Genomic DNA, 20532 nt, shown 5'->3' with positions numbered 1-20532 from the left:
GCTGAACTGCCCAGGAAGAATGTTGAAGAGAGTGCAAAGGGTTTTTAGGCTGAACCCCCAAATCTTAGCTTGCATGAGGATTCCTCCCAATATTCACACAAGCTCAGCATCTGGAGAATGACTCGGTTATTGACCAAGGTGGACTTGAAACACGTCATTCCAGCATTGGTGAGACTAGTAGGAACATTTAAAATGGTTAGAACTCCAGGACTACCAACCCAACCAGAAACTTCCAACTGGGAACTGCAGAGACAATGATGGAGAGAAAAAGAGGAGGAGTGGGAGATGGAGAAGGAGAAGGAGAAAAAGGAGGAGGGGAGGAAAGGAGAAAAAGGAGGAGGGGAGGAGAAGAAGAAAAAGAAAAAGGAGGAGGAGGAAGGGGGGAGGAGGAAGAGAAAAAGGAGGGAGAGGAAAAAGAAGGAGGAGAACGAGGGGGAGCGGGAGGAGAAGAAGAAAATGAAAAAGGAGAAGGAGAAAGCTTCCAATCTAAGCTCTCTGAATTTTTGCAATCGAGGTCTCATCACCTTAAGTGAATACCTCGCAAGGTTTCAGGTAGATGTTTCTTCAGCTTTACCTGGAGATGCTGTGAAATGAATCTGAGAAGTAAAGGGGTACTAAAACCACTAAGTCCTGGTTTAAGCCCCAATTCCTCTTGTTCAGTTTTCCTGCTCCGACTGTTTTTTACGACTTCCGTTGCAACTTGATCTCCCGAAACTGAGGCGATGGAGATCAAACTTCTGGCGGCTGTTGAAGGAGATGCACGACATGGACCTGTGACCCTCTCTCATAACTTACAACGGCTCTAATAGCGTTACAGCCAGCGGTGTGGAAATGTTTGGGCAAGGAGCATTGCAAAGGGCTTGTGCAATTTGCTGGTTTCCAAACGAGGGACGTACTTATTATTCAGCCTTAAGCCCCTGTACTAGACAACTGCTCATGTCCTACTAAGGAAGCCGAGAATCCTTGAATTCCTCAGAGTTGAATTCAAATTTACTGCTCCCGTCTCTCCTTCCTCTATCTCCATAATGAAATATGACTTTGTAATTAAGCCGGTGATGAAAGCATAATTACAGCAGCAACAATATTGTGCGGCTAAAGTGACAACTTTGTGCAATTTGCCGGTGTCGCTGTTAATGTATGCATTTATACAAATGCATCTTAAGAAATCCCTCCTTGACAGACAACTACAAGATATTATTTATAACCTCAGCCGTCTCCAGAAAACGGGTTCAATCTTTCTCAGAAATTGGGTTTCTTAGGCTGAGAGTTTCAGCTGATCGTTTCACAGATGATGATGTTGCTAGTAATTGAGATATTTATACACACATGTAACACCCTCCAGCTGTATTCCAATCTGGTGGAATTTTTTTGGACCATCTGCCACTCCGTAGTTGCAGATATCATGTGGCCAAAGGGGTCATCCTCCCTGGGATCCCCAAATTGAGTTCAAGTTCTCCAAAACTCATCTGGCTGGAAATGCCGTCATCTGGAAACTCTTTCTGCTGAAGCCTAAGTAGATGTATGGTGATCCTTCAAATGTTCTCTAGATGGGAACCAGAAGAACAGCGAGATGGCAGTCCATTGCTCTTCCTTGGGGCCAGCAAAGATTTACAACTTCTTCCCATCTTCTTCCTCTGTTTCATGAATAATGTCCCCAGCCTCACCCAGTCAAGAACATACTCAAAATTTTGGTGACACCTCATAACATGCACATCCAATGTCCCTTGTCCTTGAAGGGAAATGATCTTCCTTCTTTTAGCATCAGCTAATCCTACTTGAAGGGATGCAGTGGCTCAGGGGCTAAGACACTGAGCTTGTCGATCAGAAAGGTTGGCAGTTTGGTTGTTTGAATCCCCAGCGCCGCATAATGGAGTGAGCTCCTGTCACTTGTCCCAGCTTCTGTCAACCTAGCAGTTCCAAAGCACGTAAAAAATGCAAGTAGAAAAATAGGAACCAGCTTTGGTGGGAAGGTAACAGTGTTCCGTGCACCTTCAGCATTTAGTCATGGCGGCCACATGACCACGGAGACGTCTTTGGACAGCACTGGCTCTTCAGCTTTGAAATGGAGATGAGCACCGCCCCCTAGAGTCAGGAACAACTAGCACACAAGTGCGGAGGAACCTTTACCTTAATCCTACCTGTTATACAGAAGGATGTCTGGCTTCCATATTTGTCCAGCTGGAAAACGAACGTTCTTCACTCCAGGATACTCCGACATGTTCCATTGTAGATAATAATCCGTCCAATACTTGAAAATTAAAAAGAAGACAAAAGGAAAACTAGAGCCAACAACACCAGAAGCTAATTTACTTTTCCATTAGCACCAACTTGCTGCCTTAGGACCTGGATGTCTACAGGGGCAAGGGATGTCAAATGGATCACAGCATCGTTGCAAATATAAAGCAAATTATGTCATTTGCACCTGTCACAGTTTTATGCGCAATGGATGCAAATTAAGGAATGGTGTCAGGGAACCGGAGGGCTGCCTATGGCTCCTCCCAGATGCAAGTCCATGGAATTCAATGTTCCCCACGTGAAGATCACGCTGTATCCTCCCCCCCAAAAAAACCAATGTTTTGATGGTCAATATAAACTCATGCTTTAGGTCACCCAACCGCACACAACTACCTCTAAAAGAAACTTTGACATCCAGCAAACCATAAGCAGAAAATTAGAATATTGCAGTAACACCACATACACCTTACATTCCAATTACATTTCTCTTTAGAGCCGTGACTGGCATAGTTGCTTAAAGCTGAAATGGAGAAGACCGAAATAACCAATTAGAAGTCATTAGTGAGCCGGCGAAAAATCTCTTTAAAGGAGTATATGTGTAGGGTTGAAATGTGGTTTGTTGGCATTGCACCTTTGGCATTGAGTCCTGCCGGCCACATGACCCCGGAGACGTCTTCGGACAGCGCTGGCTCTTCGGCTTTGAAACGGAGATCAGCACCGCCTCCTAGAGTCTGGAACAACTAGCATGCATGTGCAAGGGGAACCTTTACCTAAATATTGTTCATGGATTTGAATGCATTGAGGATTTCAAGTTGAGAACGCCTCATGTGCTCCTTTTAAATTTGCAGCACTCTCTCTGTCATTCGTTTTACTTTCTCAAAGTCACACACTTCTCACCAAATAATTGTTTTGTGCTCCACAGGGCCGTGTCCCTGGTTACGCTGATCTGCTGCGGAGGTGATCATTAACTTTCTTCCTTACAATCCTATCAATCAGTAGGGGTTGCTCTTTATGGATAGACAAGTGACTTTCCCTGTCAGTCTTGGTGGGTAGTTCCTTCATTAAGTTGCGGTTTACGGTTAGCTTGTTGGTCTGAATTAGTAGTTCCTTGATTGGGGCATTGTTGACATCTTGATTGTTAATCTACTATTAACCTTGGTGTTAATCTCTGTTTATCTGGGTGTTCCTTGCTGGTGAGGAGATGCTTTCATCTTTTTAATTCCTTTTTTTGGCTTTATGATTGTCCCTTTTCAATGGCAGGTAACTGTTGTTTATCTGTATGTATCTGTTGATGGCTTCCAAAAATTCTCTAGCATTTTTGGACTTGGCTTGGTCTAGAATGCTCACAATTTCCCTTAAACTATGGTTAGGATTGTCCATATGTTGGACACAAAACCAACCAAGCTCAGAGAGAACCAAGGACCCCAGGGCCAATCCTGAGCTACAAATATTCTCTTCTATCCGTGGAAGATATCTTGGTATTTGAGCCGTGGTGGCGCAGTGGTTAGAATGGAGTACTGCAGGCTACTTCTGCTGACTGCTAGCTACATTTCAGCAGATTGAATCTCACCAGGTTCAAGGTTGACTCAGCCTTCCGTCCTTCCGAGGTGGGTCAAATGAGAACCCAGATTGTTGGGGACAAGAGGCTGACTCTGTAAAACTGCTTAGAGAGGGCTGTCAAGCACTGTAAAGCAGTATATAAGTCTAAGTGCTATTGCTATTATTTCTGCGATATTTTCAACCACACTTCAAACATGTGTCTACCAACTTTAGAACCCAGACTATTTTAGACCTGCGGCCCATTTTCTGACATTTAGCCACCAAGTTCTTTCCCTCCCCTCCTGAAAACTCTGCACTGGGAATTAGTCTGTCTTCAAAGCAAAGCAAGGATTTGAATATCTGGAACTGCCCCACCTCAGCATCCGAAGAGAAGGAGAGCTTAAAAGTCCATTTGGCAGAGAGACAGAAGCAGTGGCCAAAAATCAATCCCAGAAAAGTGTTTTGCACGGAACGACGTTGATTCCGGGCCAATGCAGGAGATAATTACAGCCACTTCTATACTGAGACCATTCTGTTGACACTTGGCTTTTTTGCACTTGGAAGTCAACATCACACAACTCCCCTCCCCTCCGTCCCTTCCCCATCTCCAAGGTTCTCGGTGAATTCTGGATTTGCCGTTCTTTGGAAGAAGAAAAAAAGGAGTAATAACATAGAAATTCGGGTGGTTTTGCCAGTGACAGCATGTATGACAAATTGAATTAGCATCCCTTCTCTGCGCGTTTCTCTCCGTGCCTTTTTTTTTTGCAGAGGCTATGACAGCAGCTGTCATGTCGGGATTCAGAGCCACCGTTCAAAAGAACGGCAATCGACCACAGATGTAAGAAGGGGATGCTCTCCTAAGATAAATCTTCTCTCTGAAAGGGTGGCCTGAAGAAGTGGTGGGAAGTGCTGGGTTTTCAAAGCCTGCCCCATCGCATCCCAGGAGCCACAAGACGGTGCAAATATTATTGGACAGGTTTTAATGTCATTTTTTTTTTGTATTAATGTGTCTGTTTTACTGTCTGGCCTTCAAGCTCCACTTCCCTAACAATGACAGCCTTCGGAAGCGAACTTTTAGCCCGGTTTGGATTGCCTTCAAATGAAGCCACTGTAGAATTGGAAAGCGAAATGGAGATTCTTCAAATTAGATTTCTCACCTGGGCAAAACCAAAGACCGTCAAGCTTATAGATAAAGCCTTCAATCCACCCCTATCTAGATGGGATTAGATAGAATAATAGAAGGGACCTTGGAGGTCATCTAGTCCAAACCCCTGCTCAAGCAGGAGACCCTAGACCAGGGGTCTCCAACCTTGGCAACTTTAAGACTTGTGGACTTCAACTCCCAGAGTTGAAGACCATTTCAGACAGATGGCAGTCCAGTCTCTTCTTGGAAGCCTCCAATGATGAAGCTCCCACAACTTCCAAAGGCAACTTCTGTTCCATGGGTTGATTGTTCTCACTGTCAGAAAATGTCTCCTTATTTCTAGGTTGAGTCTCTCCTTGTTCAGTTGCCATCCATTGTTGATTAGGGTTAATTGCTGCAGGGGTGAGTTTTTTAAAACATGTGCCTGCACACTATTTCAGCATATTGTTTCAGTTTGCCTCTGTTTTATCCTGCTGATGCCACATCCTGATTTAATATCATCCTTTGACTTAAAAATCAAGCTAAACTACTATAGCTTCCTGACCTATATCTAATTCTTCGATATTTGATATTCTAAAGAAGGTGTTTGACATTTCCAGCAGGTGACAGCTGGCATGGCCTAAACTCAAGCATTGTTAAAACCTCGCCTGGTGTGACAGACAACTTTGAGACTTTTTTTTTACTTGACAGCTGATGCATGACAGCAGTTAATATTTGACAGGATCTTATTCAGGGCTTCCAATGTTCCAATGGAACTGTCTCCTCTCCATTCACTGGATTCATTCATTAACTCCGTCACGGCGGACTAGAGTTGAGCTTAGCTTTTAAACCAAAACCCGATCAGCCATTTAATAGTCCCACCTTTTGCGCCTTCTTCTTGGCTGCATGAAACAATTACCCAGCCACGATTTCTGAAGGAACTTCTGCTCTCTAAAACTTACCATGTGTAGCCAAACGTTCGTGGTTAATACTTGATTCTTTTCATCCTGCAAAACCAAGGAGAGAAATAGACTGAGTCAGATCTCTTTACATTTTAGGTGGAAAAACCATGCCTGCTTTCCTAGCCACAAGATATTTCAAAAGAAAGAAAAAACCCACCTGAAAAATAAGGAGCTTCTCCATGAAGGATGTAGAGAATCAAACAACAAAATTACAGATTTGGAAGGGACCTTGGAGGTCTTCTAGTTCAACCCCAACCTCTTGCCCAAGCAAGAGATCCTATACTATCAACATTTGAAGCTGTTCTAAAGGGAACAGTTTCAAATGTTGCACTATCTACTGACCAGTTGGAGGCGCTACACACATCTCATCCTTACTGGGTCTCCTTAGGTGTAGACCTCCTCCAAATGAGATGTTCTAAGTTCAGTCCTTTAAGAGGATTTGAACCAAAGGCTTGAGGATGAATAAGGAGGAACCCAACTCTGTAGTGGATCCTTCTGTGTTTGGGCATGTGTATGCGTGTGTCAGCGCACACCTTAGTGTTGACTCATGACAACTGCCTGGACCCCTACAGATTTTCAGAAGTGGATCCTTCTCAGGGCTGAGAGAGATCAGCCCAAGATCACCCAGTTGGCTTTGTGACTCAGGTGAGACTAGAACTCACAGTCTCCTGGTTTCCAAGCTGAGCTCTTAACCACTCTCCCAAACCAGGTCCCTGCAATGGACGAGGAAGGAAAAGAAAGTTGTGCCACTGCAACTGGTGGTTGGACTGGTTCTTCTTTAACCTGGTTTATGGATGCTATGCCTTTGCTCTTCTCTTCCGGGACTGTTCCTAGCAAAGGGGAAATGGATTCCCAGCCCAGTAAAAATTGCCTTTCGGCCAACTAGTTATTAAGGATGGAGATGGACATGTTTGGCCACAAACATCCTCATCCATGCCATGGAGATATAATTTGTTGGTCATTATCAGCGCAGTTTCCTGGGAGTTTTTATTAATAATGGGCTTCATAAGGTGTTATGGCATCGGACAAAAAGCATCCTATTAGAAACCCCAAAGCAAGGAAAACTAACCACTGCGCCACCATGCGGATACCGCAGTAGTTGTAAGCGTGAAAAGCAGTCACAGCTCACTTTTTGGGTGTCCTTGTAACTTCAAACAGTCACTAAACAAAGTCAAGAACTGCCTGTATCTCTCCAAAGATTAATTTCTGTGCTTCCTGTTGTGCTGATACTCTACTTAGCAACGTGGAAGATTTCCTTGATGCAAAAGGCTTGCCTTTGTTTTTTAATCTCTTCCCACCCCCACCGCCACCCCCAGAGTTGACGTCCTGCTTTTATGAAGCTTGCTTCTCTTCTCCCAAAGCTCTCCTATGTTTCCATTTCTTTCAGGTCTCCTAATAACTTAAGATTGTTTTAAATAGAAGCCTTCGCCAGCACCAGTCTATATTTTCACCGTTCTTAAACAAGAGGCTTCCCACTGAAGACTGGGATGCAAATCTAATTACTGCCATAATTGAATGAACAAATCGAACGCCAAATGTCAAGATTATTATTATTATTATTTTTTTCCAATTCAGCTCGGAGAATGACGATGCCTAAGTTTGCACGGCTTTTAACAGCCTTTCTAATCAAATGTCAAGAGTCGCTTTTGTGGGGGGAAAAACAACCCCCCCCCAAAAAAAGGAGGTGAAGAACCGCAGAGATGCTTTTCTTTCCGCATTGCTAATTTGCAAAGTTTGGCAAAGCTCTTAGCGCAGTTAGCAAAAGAAAAAAAACCAAGATTTTATGAAGAGCTCTTCCTGTAGGAACAGCACTTGACTTTAAAAATTCAGAATTGCATGCGAGAGCATTTCTAGACGTACTCACTTCCTTTCTGAGTATCGCATTGAAGATTTGTTACTCCAAATCTCCTTTTTCCAGGAATGTTAACCAGCTATAAAAGTAAACTTGCATTCTGAGGCTCGGCCAGGAGTTTGTTTCTTGTTTTTTTGCAGCAAACCAAATTATTCCAAAGACTTTTTTGGCAGATAAATCTTTTGATTGCAAACAATTTTATTTGGAAACCAAAGGACAGGTGGCCAACGCCCAACATCTCGGCCACAACGGAACCAATGGTCTTCTTTGCAGAGGTCAATCCATCAAATTTCGTAGCAATTTGAGAAATAAATAAATTGCATTTCCAACAGCTAAGCTAACCCAACACACAGTTTCTTAGTTTGGAAAGTCATTCTCTGAATGTTAATTTACGTATCGGATGGGGTCGTTTTTTGTTCTTATATTTTTTTAATGCTCCATAAAAGCAACTGCAGCAATTTTGCCTCTGCGGAGACATTTCCTTCTTAAATCTGGGTTTGCTCTTTGCAAAACTAAGTCCTTCGATTTATGAAGAGATCTGCTCCCCTTCACACATACAAAAAATCAGATTTTGCCAGGTCTGCTCGCAAGAGATTAAAATCAAAGAAACTCTTAATGCACGCAGCAAAAGACAATGATTATAATTCAAAATAACTTTGCTGTACCCACTCCGCATCTTACGCCATTGTTAAATTCACACTGCACAGCAATAGCCTGTAGTAAAAACACAATCCCGGCTCCCCAAGCTGTTGTAAAAATTGTCATTCTGGGTTAGTTTACTATTCTATTGACGATGCATAATTCAGAAATCCCTGCAGGCAAACAGTGCAATCTCGAAAGAAGGAAAGAAGGCTAAAAACCTAAGAATCAATTGCTTTGCGTAAAAGCGCCTTCCTTATACTGAATAACATACTGAACCAGCAAAATTGGGAGCAAACCTAGCTTTCGGGCAACATCCCATAATCTCAACAGTAGATCCCTCTCTGACATAGAGAGGGAATGGATTAGTTTCTTAAACTTTAAGAAGTTTGGAGGCACGCTCTCTTTATGCCACATGCCAAGAAATATTTCCACATTCAAAATCCCAAAGGATGCAGCTCATCAGCTTTCAATAATAATCTTTACCACCATGAGCAAATAACTTATTTCAGAAATTGTTAAATTAGGGGCAGCCATGCTCGACTATTAAATATGGGTTGGAAAGGTGGGAAATTGGCATCACCCAGTTATAAATTGCCTGTCCAACTGGCACATAGAGTCAGGGTCATTTGTAAGGAAGATTTGCGTACATGAATCTGGTCAGCTAAAGTTCAACTCTAATTTGGAGCCAGAGAAGAGTCCATGATATTTAGGAACGGCTGGACCTGAAGTGCTTGTGGGAACTCAACGATTCTAAACTGATGACCCGCTTAACTCCACCTCCCCATCTGTGCCTGCTCTTCTCCTACATTATCCAAGAAATTTGGTTGGAGATTGTGAGTCTTGTCCCATCTTGGGCACAACTGGGTGGGTTGGTTGATTTGAGGTTGTGGTTGTGGTTGCCCTGAGTTAAAGGGAAGACTCATTCGCTTTCCTTTCCCAACAAAATTCCTTGGACTTTATTCCATTCCTCTGTTCTTCTAAGGTAGGAGAAGAGCAGACAAGGCTGGGGAGGCAGAGTTAAGCATGTCATCAGCTTAGAGTCATTGCGTTCTTAGTCCAACTCTTATCCATTGACCCTTATCTGGCACCAATTTAGTGTTGAACTTTAGTTGACCACATTTGTATGTGCAAGCCAAAATAAATTTTCTATGCTGCAACCTTACAAATGGCCCTGGTCTTTTGTGGCAATTTGACAGTTGTCTGCTCTGGTCAAGAGAGCCATTTATAATCATCATGACCTTTATTATCAGCATTACCATTATTATTATTAATGGACACGGGGAAGCCGTTGAGAAATCATTGGTTGACTGGGGCAGCTTTTAATTTATTAATCTATATTTTTTAAAATGCATTTCCCCAACATTAACTAGAGGTGTACCATTGCTTCCTCCTCCATCCACTGTTGACCTGCTAATGAGTCTTCCACTACAGAGGTTATGTTGCCGTTCGTTTAATTGCAATAACCAGTTAAGTTCAAGTAATTAATGAAGAGATTGTCAATGAGGTCCAACGAGTATGCGAAGCTATAAATTTCTGTCTAACGGTGCAGAAGCGTCAACATTATTATCCCTTCTCCTTCAGACAATAAAACAAACTTCCTTCCCATCCCCCGGAGGGTACAAAGTCGTTAAACATTAAACAGAGAAGGGCTCCTGCAGAGAAGCTCTCTTAACCTACTTTAATTTTGCCAACATTTTAAAAACGGTTATCATTATAATACTTCTTTCCGGTGAAAACTTCACGGTTCCATAATAAAAGCATTTCCAATACTCTCTTCTTTTACACCCTCAAACATCTGAGTGCAATCTGGCAAAGTTGAAGGCGCAAGAGGAACCACAATTTCTGCTCTTCTGAAATGTAGATAGATGATAGATGATAGATGATAGATAGATAGATAGATAGATAGATAGATAGATAGATAGATAGATAGATAGATAGATAGATAGATAGATAGGCAGGCAGGCAGGCAGGCAGGCAGGCAGGCAGGCAGGCAGGCAGGCAGGCAGGCAGACAGACACAGACAGATAGATAGATAGATGAGAGAAAGAGAAAGAGAGATGATAGATAGATAGATAGATAGACAGAGAGACAGACAGACAGACAGACAGACAGACAGACAGATGATAGAGAAAGAGAGAGAGATGATAGATGATAAATAGAGATGTTATAGATAATAGAGAAATAGAGAGAGAGAGAGATGAGAGAGAGAGAGAGAGAGACAGACAGACAGACAGACAGATGATAGATAGATAGATAGATAGATAGATAGATAGATAGATAGATAGATAGATAGATAGATAGATAAACACACACAGACACACACTGTTCCCCAGTAGATACTTTAAGAAATTTACTATTTCTTTTCTTCGATCTCTGTCCCTGAATAAAGTCATAATGATTACTTTCCCACTGAAAACAACAGACCTAAAAGAAACCCCTCCAGGTTTATCCTATGATGTCTATATCTCTCTCACACAATAGGACATTTTTAGGATGACTTTAAGGTATATTGAAGGCCACCTATTTCAACTGTTATCAGTATCTGCAATGTTGAACCAATTTAAAAGAAGTGGAGAGGCTGAGAACCAAACAGGAAGATTTCCCCCAAACTAAGAAGACCGCAGGCAGTGAACAGGTGGATTGATTGATGGGACCCCATCCAATCAAATGAATGTTTTCATTGGGACCGCCCTCCCCTCCCCTAGCTCTAGAGATGGTGGGATCTGGCAAGGGTTTCTATCACAGCTTCAACCTTCAGCTCCTCTGTTGGGGATTTTGCAGCATGCTTCCCCTGGAGTGGGGAGGGAATGGAGATTTTACAGTAACCTTCCCCTGCCTCGCCCACCAAGCCATGCCCACCAAGCCATGCCCACAGAACCAGGAGTAAAAAAATGTTGAATCCCACCACTGAGTTAGGGGTTTCATGCAGCCCCTCCTATCTGAATGTGCAACATTAGTCTTAAGAACGAAGCAAACCATGTCAACTATTTCTAAGAGTTTTGAGCACTTAGAAAAATATTTCCAACTCAGTTGCCTTTTCACCCTCAAAACAATTGCTCTTCACCTGGAAGCTGACCTGTTTTGAATTCAAAATGAGACCTTTCCCATTCAAAACGGCTTCATTCAAAACATTTTGCACCTTCCTAGATAGTGTCGCCATGATGAATGCAAATTTGGAAATGTCATTTTCAAAGTAATTGAAGCAAGCACGGCTCTTCATGAAATGGAGCAAAAATATTTCTTATACTTGCTGGATTAAGTTCCTTTTTCCATCCCAAAAATAATGACAACACAATTGGAACTTCAGACCCAAATATTCATAATTGCAGAAGAATCGTTTCTGCCATTCGCTCTTCGTGAGATTACAAGGAAGCCTTTTGGTAGCCAATGATTGAGACTCTGCCGGTCCTCGGTATTTAACTATCGCCCACACTCTGTTGGAGAGCGTAGTTTATACAACATAATCAGATAAAAGGCACTGCTGTGTCCACATCCTAATTGGATCCTTTTTTTTTTTTACTGATGCAAGACAAATTACTTTTCTTATCAAGTAATAAAAGTCCTAACGCAGATCTGTGGAAATCGCATTTCCACTTCTCCGAAAATGAAACCTGAAGAAGCTATTAAATAGGCGGGTGTATTTCTTCCATTTCAAATGGGGGAGGGGGGAATTCCAATTATTACAAAATGGGAGAGATACTGAAGATGTTTAGTAGGGATGCGGTTAGGAAACTTAGCAGAACCTATAAGCCAGGGGTGTCCAAACGTGGCAACTTTAAGACTTGTGGACTTCAACTCCCAGAATTCCCCAGCCAGCTGGGAGTTGAAGTCCACAAGTCTTAAAGTTGCCACGTTTGGACACCCCTGCTATAAGCTCTTCAGCAGCATTGCTAGCATAGTTGCGTAGTTCGCTTCCGCTTTTAGATCTATCAAGGCTGGTTGAACATAATTTTGATTTAATGGGATGGTCCGTTAATAGAATATATGGAATATGTGCAGACACGGAGCTAATTTGACGAGCCCCACTTGGGATAATGGGAATGTAATGGAGCTTTACACAAAACCGGATTTTCGATTAATTTCAGAGTTGAGATGGCACGTGAAATGCCAAATACTTGCACCGTTTGGTCCGAATAAGCATTGCCATACACACCCAGCATACTATTCCTTTTGGGGATAATAAATAGTATACAAAACACACCCACAAAATATAGCAAAGGGAGATGAAAAGGAAATACAGCTAACACTACAAGAAGAGTCACATGGTTCAGTTAGGCAGCTACAGAAATTTGAATGAATGAATGAATGAAGTCCATTCACTATACCTCTTCATAGCTTTCTGCTGTTGAGATAATTCTTGGTCCCATCACTTCTCTGTCACTGTTGTGTTGGCCTCTGTTTATTTCTGCCTCTTTGTCCTTCGTCATCTTGGCTAATTGTTTTGGCTACATTTAATTGGGCTCTTTTAATAGTGATTTCCTCTTAACTGTCTGAGCCACAGATCTCTTTTTCAGATACAAGGATGTCATCGTTTGGTGGGAATCTTCTAAGCCCTGAAATGCTTAGAAACAGTTTGACACAGAGAGCAAACCTATAAAAAGGCAGTTAATCTGTCTTAGAGATAGACACGGCCCATCGGTGCATTTGTCCAGAGTGTTAAGAAAGCTGATCAATCAAGTTGTCAGATGGAGCACCTTTGAAAGCCAGGGTGAGGACACCACAAATGGAGCTTGAATCATAGGAGAAATGCCTTCTCCATAAACTTGCTTAGAAAGGCAAACTCCTTATCGGCACAAGGCGTTCCTTCCAATTTGGAATTAGAGCTCCTTCTGGCTGGAGATACGGACCATTCCAGTGATGGGTTCAACATTTTGAAATGGGAAGTGATGACTTCTTGGATTGACAGGCACAAGACTGAACGCTTGCAATACGATCAAGACATTTTGTAAGGGGCAGCACTTCAGGACCCTGGACAGAGTCAGGAATAAAAGATTTGGGTCTAGGAACAAAGAGATGATCAGACATTATTAGCTTATCGGTCACTAGAACTCTCTGCTGGACACTTGGTGTTCATCACAGAGCGGGCAAAAGCTTATTTTTGGGGTGCAGGACAGAGTTAAAACTTTCTCTACTTGAAGTTCAGGAAGGAGGGGGCGCAATGTTTCTCAGTTTGGGTCCATCCCTTTGGAACAAGCTTCCAGATGTTGCTATTTTTTATGGCATCTAGGAGCACCATAAAACAGAGAGATTTTGTTGATGCTTAAATCTAGAAAGTAGCTGGGATTTGGGGCTGCCTTGTTTTTAATGGCGTTAATTGCTGCTTTTATGGTTCAATATAGTAGCATCCCTCGGGAACCACAATGTTGTCCAAACCCTGATGTCTCATCAATACTGTAGCTGCATCCTGATGCCAGTTGTGATATCAACAAAGTGTGTTGGGATTTTGCCTCCCACTCTTGGTTGGTTGATTGATTGATTAATTGGTTGATTGATTGATAACATGCCATCAGTTGGCGTTGACTGTTAGCAAAGACATACATTTTCCCCAGGTGGATTGTCTCCAATTTTCAGGTCTTTAACAGTATATCCAATTCCACTACAATTGAATCCGTCCATTTGCTGTTGAGCATTCCTTCCTTCTGTTTCCTTTCCCAACATTACACAATTCCCAAGGGATGGGGTCACCATGGATACCCATAGTTTTAAATAAAGATATTGTAAATCCTCAGAATGCCCATATGGAGTGGAATGCACACAAATACAATAATTAATAAATACATCCTTTGATTTGGGACTCTCCACCTCTCCAGTGGACAAGAATCTCTCAGATGCCATCTCTTCTCCACCATCTCTTTATTCATGGAAATGATGCACTATAAATTCATTTTTAAAAGGGGGGGAATTCTGCTGCCAACTGTCCTCCTCTTAGAAATCCACTATGCAAATTTCTCTGCAACCGAAAACATTTGTTCTAGCCCCTGCGCTTACATAAAATTCGAAACAACACAAGGCGAGGACACTTGAACCGTGCACAGCTGCGGCATAAACATTACGAGCAAGGATGTAATTCTATTGCATTAACTGCTTAATGGTGATCATAACTATCTCACGACATCTGGATTTGCTGATCCTGTTGTTTTAGGAGTGAAAGGAAAGCTTTATATTTCAGCCCCAATCATCCAGAGCAATCCATCACATACCAGCTATCCTCTAGGATCCCAGTCATTTTTTCCCAGGCCTCCTTAATCACAGCTGACTCATTACTAAATGCCCAATTTACATGTGTATAAAAATAATCTTTGGAATTCATGATGCCTCCATACCTATTTCAGAATTTCAAACACCAGCAATTTAGTTTTCTGTTTTGTCCAGACCGGATTGTTTCTTCGTTTTATGCAAATTGCCCTTATTTTGGCAGCAATTGGAAATAGCTTTTTTCTCTTAGAAAGAAGGGAGAAAATTGGAGATGCTACTCAAGTGGCTGAAGAGGTAGCTTGGGGAACAGGTCAAAAGGAGGAGGAGGAGGAGGAGGGGAAGAAGAAGAAGAAAAAGAAAAAGAAGAGGGGGAGGGGAGGAGGAAGAGGAAGAAGGGAAGGAGGAGGAAGGGGAAGGAGGAGGAGAAGAAGGGGAAGGGCGAGGAGGAAGGGGGAGGGGGAGGGGGAGGAGGAGGAGGAGGAGGAGGAGATCAGAAGCTAGTTGATTGGATTGGTTAGAGGGGCAATGGGGACACCACTGGAAGATCTGAAGGACTAGGTGAGGGACAGATGTACCTGCATTTAGCCATTGCTCAAGATCCTCAGGAGGGATCCTTGCTCTCCTATCCAATTTCTAGATCTCCCATTGGAATCTGGAAAGAAAAATCTGAACTTCTGATCCATTTAAGCCTGGCCCAGAATTGCTCTCCTTACGTTTTTCAATTTGAATTAATTCACTCCTTCCTGCTATTTGGGTGGCTGAAATATCCCACTAGTCAGCTATTGAAACTGCTTTTATTCTGTTTGAATAATATGATTATCTTAATGGCTCAGTGGCTCCTGTTCAAAATCTTTTAAAATAAAAAACAAACCCCTAAATGGTCTTGTTTTTAAAGAAACTTGGTCCAAAGCCTTGTTTTTCAGTCCATCCTTAATTCTCTGATGGGGGCTTTCAGTACTTAGCCAGGCGGGTAAATAAGTAATGTTATAGGTAGGTTATAAAAGCTGGAATGGCATTTCTCCATTTCTATACTGATTTTGTGGGCGGCTAATTAGGAAAGTTAACCCTAACATCGAAGCCCTGAGTGGAGAACCTGATATTTGGCCTCCCCAAAAATTTGGGGTTTGGGATTCTGCCTGCTAGGGGAGAATTTACAGAGCCTTGACTACTGATCTCTTTTTTACTTATATAAGAATTTTATTAAGATGATCATAAGATAAAACACAGATGAATATAAAGATGATTGGAAAACGACAGCGGGGAGAGAGATGTAGGTCAAAAGATCAGCAACCGGCAGCTCCGGAGCCGCATATGGCTCTTTCATCCCTCTGTTGCAGCTCCCTGTCACTCAAAATAGGCATCACAACTGCCAATGATTGATACTTGCCAGCACACGATTTATTGAGCTTTTCAACCCCCGGAAGGCCAACCATGGATAAACCCAAGAAAAGAAAATTTTCAGAAGAAAACACAACAGTTGAATTCAACTACATAGTGACCCCAGGACATAAATATGAATCCTTTGTCAAGCATCCAAATTTTGACCACAGGAATGCAGCAACGGCCATGTGTGCAAAACGGTCATAAGTCACTTTCTTCAGTGCCGGTGTAGCTTCAAAGGGTCACTAAATGAATCATTGTACGTCGAGAACTATCTGTACTTGGTATCATAGCTATAAAGCCCATATTCCTTTTTTTTTAATTGTGTGTTGGCACAACTTCAGAGCAGGACGAGAGTTTGCCGCAAAGCCGAACGATGGAAATTTTTCAAGGCATTGGAAATCTTACCAATCTGGGACTTCGGACTAGGAAGTGGAGCATGTCTGTAAAATGCTTTTTTGATTATTATGTCACTGCACCCCTCCCCTTTTCTTCCCCACCCCACCCTCCAAATAAAAGAACAAAGGATGATATCTGGAACTTCTCTCCTAAGCACTTAAAAGCTATTCAGTTGGGGGTTTTTTCCCCCCACTCAAAATGCCTGGGAGCAAATTCTAAACAGGAGAAAAGTAGAAAGCGAAGTTCCTACCAACCTGCCTTCAAAAGGCAAACAATTAAAAGCTCGAAACCAGCCGGAGTAACATCTCCAAGGATGCGTGAGGGTAACAGAGCCAGCTGGGGTTTGGGAAGTGGGTTATCGCTCTTTCAGCCCCCACCCACTTCCGAATGAGATTCCAAAGGCTGGTTTAGCATCATTGGGATTTGCTTTTGCAGGCTTCATTCTTGGCATCTTCATTTTAAAAATCGGGTTTCTCTTTCATTCTGTTTTTTTTTAAGAGGCGTCATTTGCATCTGCAAAGGTCTTTGCGAAGTTCTGCAAGGATGACCGGTAAATTCATTCTGCTAGAACCAAAAAGATACTATCTCCTTCTGACATTTGTTTCTTGACCCGGCCTACTTCGAAGGGGTGTACAGTGAGTGACCCACAGGCACAAAAGTCTCCCAGGGCTTGAGAAACAGAGAAGGATGCTCAGATTTGATCCATGCCAATTCAAGGAGCCAGTTTGGTGTAATGGTTAAGCAACGGTTTAAAAACCAGGTGACTGTGAGTTCTAGTCTTGCCTTGGACAGAAAGCAGGGTGACCTTGGTCCAGTCCCTCCGTCTCGGCCCTAGGAAGGAGGCAATGGCCAATCACGTCTGAAAATCCTTGCATACAAAACTGCAGGGACTTATCCAAGCAGTTGGATATGAGTCAACGGAAATAAAACAAATGGGAAGGAGGGAGGGAGGAAGGAAGGAAGTGAGGAAGGAAAGAGAGAAAGGAAAAAGGGAGAAAGATGAGAAAGGGAGGAGGGAGGAGGGAAGGAAGGAAAGAAAGAAAGAAAGGAAGGAAGAAAGAAAGGGAGAAGGAAAGAAGGAATGAAGGAAGATGAGAAAGGGAGAAGGAAGAAAGGAAAGGGAGAAGGAAGGAAGATGAGAAGGAAGGAAAGAGGGAAGGAAGGTAGGAAAGAGAGAAGGTATGAAGGAATGAAGGAACAAAGAAAGATGAGAAAGAGAGAAGGAAGGAAGGATGGAAGGAAGGAAGGAAGGAAAGAGAACCCAATCAAACTAACTGTCCCTATGCCAATGAAGTAGAATTTCAGTCAGCCCTGAAGGCTTCGTTTGCCAATTTCAGAGAGCTGACATGACTGAATTGAAAAGCGGCATTTGGCAACCTCCAACAGCCTGCTAAATAAATGGATCCCAGCTGGCTCTGCCCATCCACTGCCATCCTTGGGCCGCATTGCAAGTCACCCCAAAGCTGATTGGCCCTCCAGGCACCGTGGCTCAACGCTGCTCTCAACCAGCTGTCAACATTTAACCACTGGCTGTCACATTAAAACAATCGACTCTGGTATACAAGGCCCGAAGTACACTGGCCATATTTGATTAGGACCCACCAAACTGGCATAGAGGAAGATACAGATCTGATGAGTTCTGGGTGCATTGTGGCTATTGCCAGTTCTCCTACCGCCAAGTGGAGGAGCTGGTTGTGTGTAATGCTGCCATGGTGAGCAGAGGAAGACAAGGCACAACGCAAACGAAGAGGTCTTACCACGTCCATAATTTGCCGGAGGCTAAGGCTGAAAGAGACCGTGAGTGGCTGGGAATCATTTGCCACAGGCCTTTCCAAGGGGTTGTAATTCTTCAGCAGCTCTCGGTAAAGTTTCCGCTGGTATTCCCCTTGGAGGCTCACTGGAAGAGAAGAAAGAGGCATCATTGGAAGCGTCCAGAGTCAGGATCATTTAGCGCATCATCTCAAACTGGAATCCTTTAACCAATGTTTCTCAACCTTGGGGACTTCAAGATGCGTGGACTTGAACTCCCAGAATACCCCAGCCAGCACAGATGGACTTCAATGCCCAGAATTGTGGAGCAACAAAATTGATTAGGGGACTGGAGGCTCAAACATACAATGAACGGTTGCAGGAACTGGGCCTGGCTAGTCTAAGGAAGAGAAGGACCAGAGGAGACAGGATAGCAGTCTTCCAATATTTGAGGGGCTGCCACAGAGAGGAGGAGGGGGTCAGGCTATTTTCCAAAGCACCTGAGGACAGAACAAGTAGCAATGGATGGAAATTAAACAAGGAGAGAAGCAACGTAGAACTAAGGAGGAATCTCCTGACAGCGAGAAGAATTAATTAGTGGAACAACTTGCCTCCAGAAGTTGTGAATGCTCCAACACTGGAAGTTTTAAAGAAGCGATTGGACAACCATTTGTCTAGAATGGTACAGGGTTTCCTGCCTGAGCTGGGGGTTGGACTAGAAGACCTCCAAGGTCCCTTCCAACTCTGTTATTCTGTTATTCATTGTTTAGGCAGCATCTCTGGCAAAGGGTTACATTTTTTTCCCCTGCACAAGTACCGAAGACTCATCCTGGAGATCGGACTACAAATCATACAAGGATGTGTCTAACCCTCCCTTATTGCCCTTCAAGTAAGCGCTCCATTAAGCAAAGGGGGAAAAGAAGGAGTAAATCTCCCCGCGTCCAACTGTTTCTCCAGATTTTCAACTGTATGCAAAGTTTCTCAGCCGTTTGAAGGCCCAGAGAGCTTTTACTTCTCCTCCCAGGGGAGAAAAAAATGAGCATATGGCAGAAGAAGCAAAACATCTGCAGGCATGAACTGTTTGGGAAACCTGCTCTTCTTGCACATGTGCGATTTAGGGGGAAATGCGCCCACGGTTTTATTGGAGGGGTTCACACAGGTTACAGCTCCAGGCTTGGGGCTGGAGACAGATGTTGGGGCTCCACTGCAAAGGGGATTCTCTTTGATGGATGGGCCCAGGGAGATGAGATGGGAAGAGAGAAACGAACTCGCTAATGCAATGTTTCTCCACCTTGGCAACTTTGAGAACTGTGGGCTTCAGCTCCCAGAATTCCCCAGTCAGCTTTGGGAATTCTGGGAGTTGAAGTCCATGCATCTTAAAGATGCCAAGGTCCAGGAACACTGCTCTAATGTGTGTGTGTGTGTGTGTGTGTGTGTGTGTGTGTGTGTTTTAGGGACAGGTGTCTTTCTTTTTAAAAATAAATAAAGAGATTTGCTTAGCGCGTAGCTCTCTGCTCAATGAAACAGTTATTCTGCTCTCAAATTTTATCTCTTTCTTTAACACTCCTGGTCTCCACCATCTGCAGTATTTATGCTCCATAGTCTTTTCAGGCAACTTTAAAACTTTAGAACCAACCTCTGTCGGGTTGGCTTCTCTTGTCACGCTAAGTTGGGCGTTTGCAACCTGTGGCTCTGGAGCTGCATGTGGTTCTTTTGTCCCTCTGCTGCAGCTCCTTTTTAGGTGATCCCACCACTGGCTGGCCTTGCCCCTCACCCTCCTCTCCCAGTCACTCCTCGCCTGGCCTGAGAAGGCGGAGAGCAGGTCGTGCGTCTCCCCAAGTGACCGAGGTATGCGCAGCACCAACAAGGGCTGTTGCTGCTGCCAGTAAGAGATGAGATGCCAGAGAATCAGAATCAGAGAGAGAGAGACAAAGAGAGAAACACAGAGAGCGAGATACCCATTTCCCACAGAAAAGAAAACACAGGGACCCACAAAACCTGGGTAGGCATGGTTGGGGTGTGTGTGTGTGACTGTGTGGGAGTAAGGCCCTTGTGCTAAGCCATTGTGGTTTACCCATCACCTTGTCTGCATTCGGCAATTCCTTTCATTTATTACATTTGTAAGGATCGCCCGATTGAAAGCATCTCCGAAATTAAAAACAAAACAAAACTACAGCAACAATTGTCCAACAAGAAGTCACACAGTAGACTTGGCAGGGTGCTACGTTGAAGCCAAACAAGCTACATTACAACTAAAAGCAATCATTTAAAAGCCATTTAAGTGGCTGAGAAGTGCAGAGGGCTGTTTGAATTGCTGCAGACACACTCCCCCCCCCCTCCGTCCTAAATGGGAAGTTGTTGTTTTGTTGTACACTCAAGTCAAAGACAGGGAGATCCTGGGGAGGAAACCAAAATCCGCAACCCAGCAAAAATTAATAAATAGAAATACTGCCACG

At 43.3% G+C, this 20532-nt stretch overlaps 1 protein-coding gene across 3 annotated transcripts in view; it reads right to left on the bottom strand.

The window, feature by feature from the left end:
- The window catches only part of CHRFAM7A (CHRNA7 (exons 5-10) and FAM7A (exons A-E) fusion), a 36819-nt gene that overhangs the window by 13918 nt on the left and 2369 nt on the right, over positions 1–20532 (bottom strand). The window contains exons 2-4 of one of the 3 annotated variants that reach the window (XM_081964441.1): positions 18085–18224; positions 5860–5904; positions 2139–2248 (exon numbers count right to left, since the gene is read on the bottom strand). In XM_081964441.1, the coding sequence (XP_081820567.1) occupies positions 2139–2248; positions 5860–5904; positions 18085–18224 (295 nt within the window). Of the gene's footprint in view, positions 1–2138; positions 2249–5859; positions 5905–18084; positions 18225–20532 lie in introns of those variants that run through there. The other 2 variants (XM_081964442.1, XM_081964443.1) reach the window with 2 other exon arrangements.

The sequence above is a fragment of the Natrix helvetica genome, assembly GCF_964273705.1.
Source record: "Natrix helvetica genome assembly, chromosome: 12".
NCBI classification, from domain to species: domain Eukaryota; kingdom Metazoa; phylum Chordata; class Lepidosauria; order Squamata; family Natricidae; genus Natrix; species Natrix helvetica.
The sequence above is the reverse complement of the archived record's forward strand: the minus strand, read 5'-3'. Positions and strand labels throughout refer to the sequence as shown.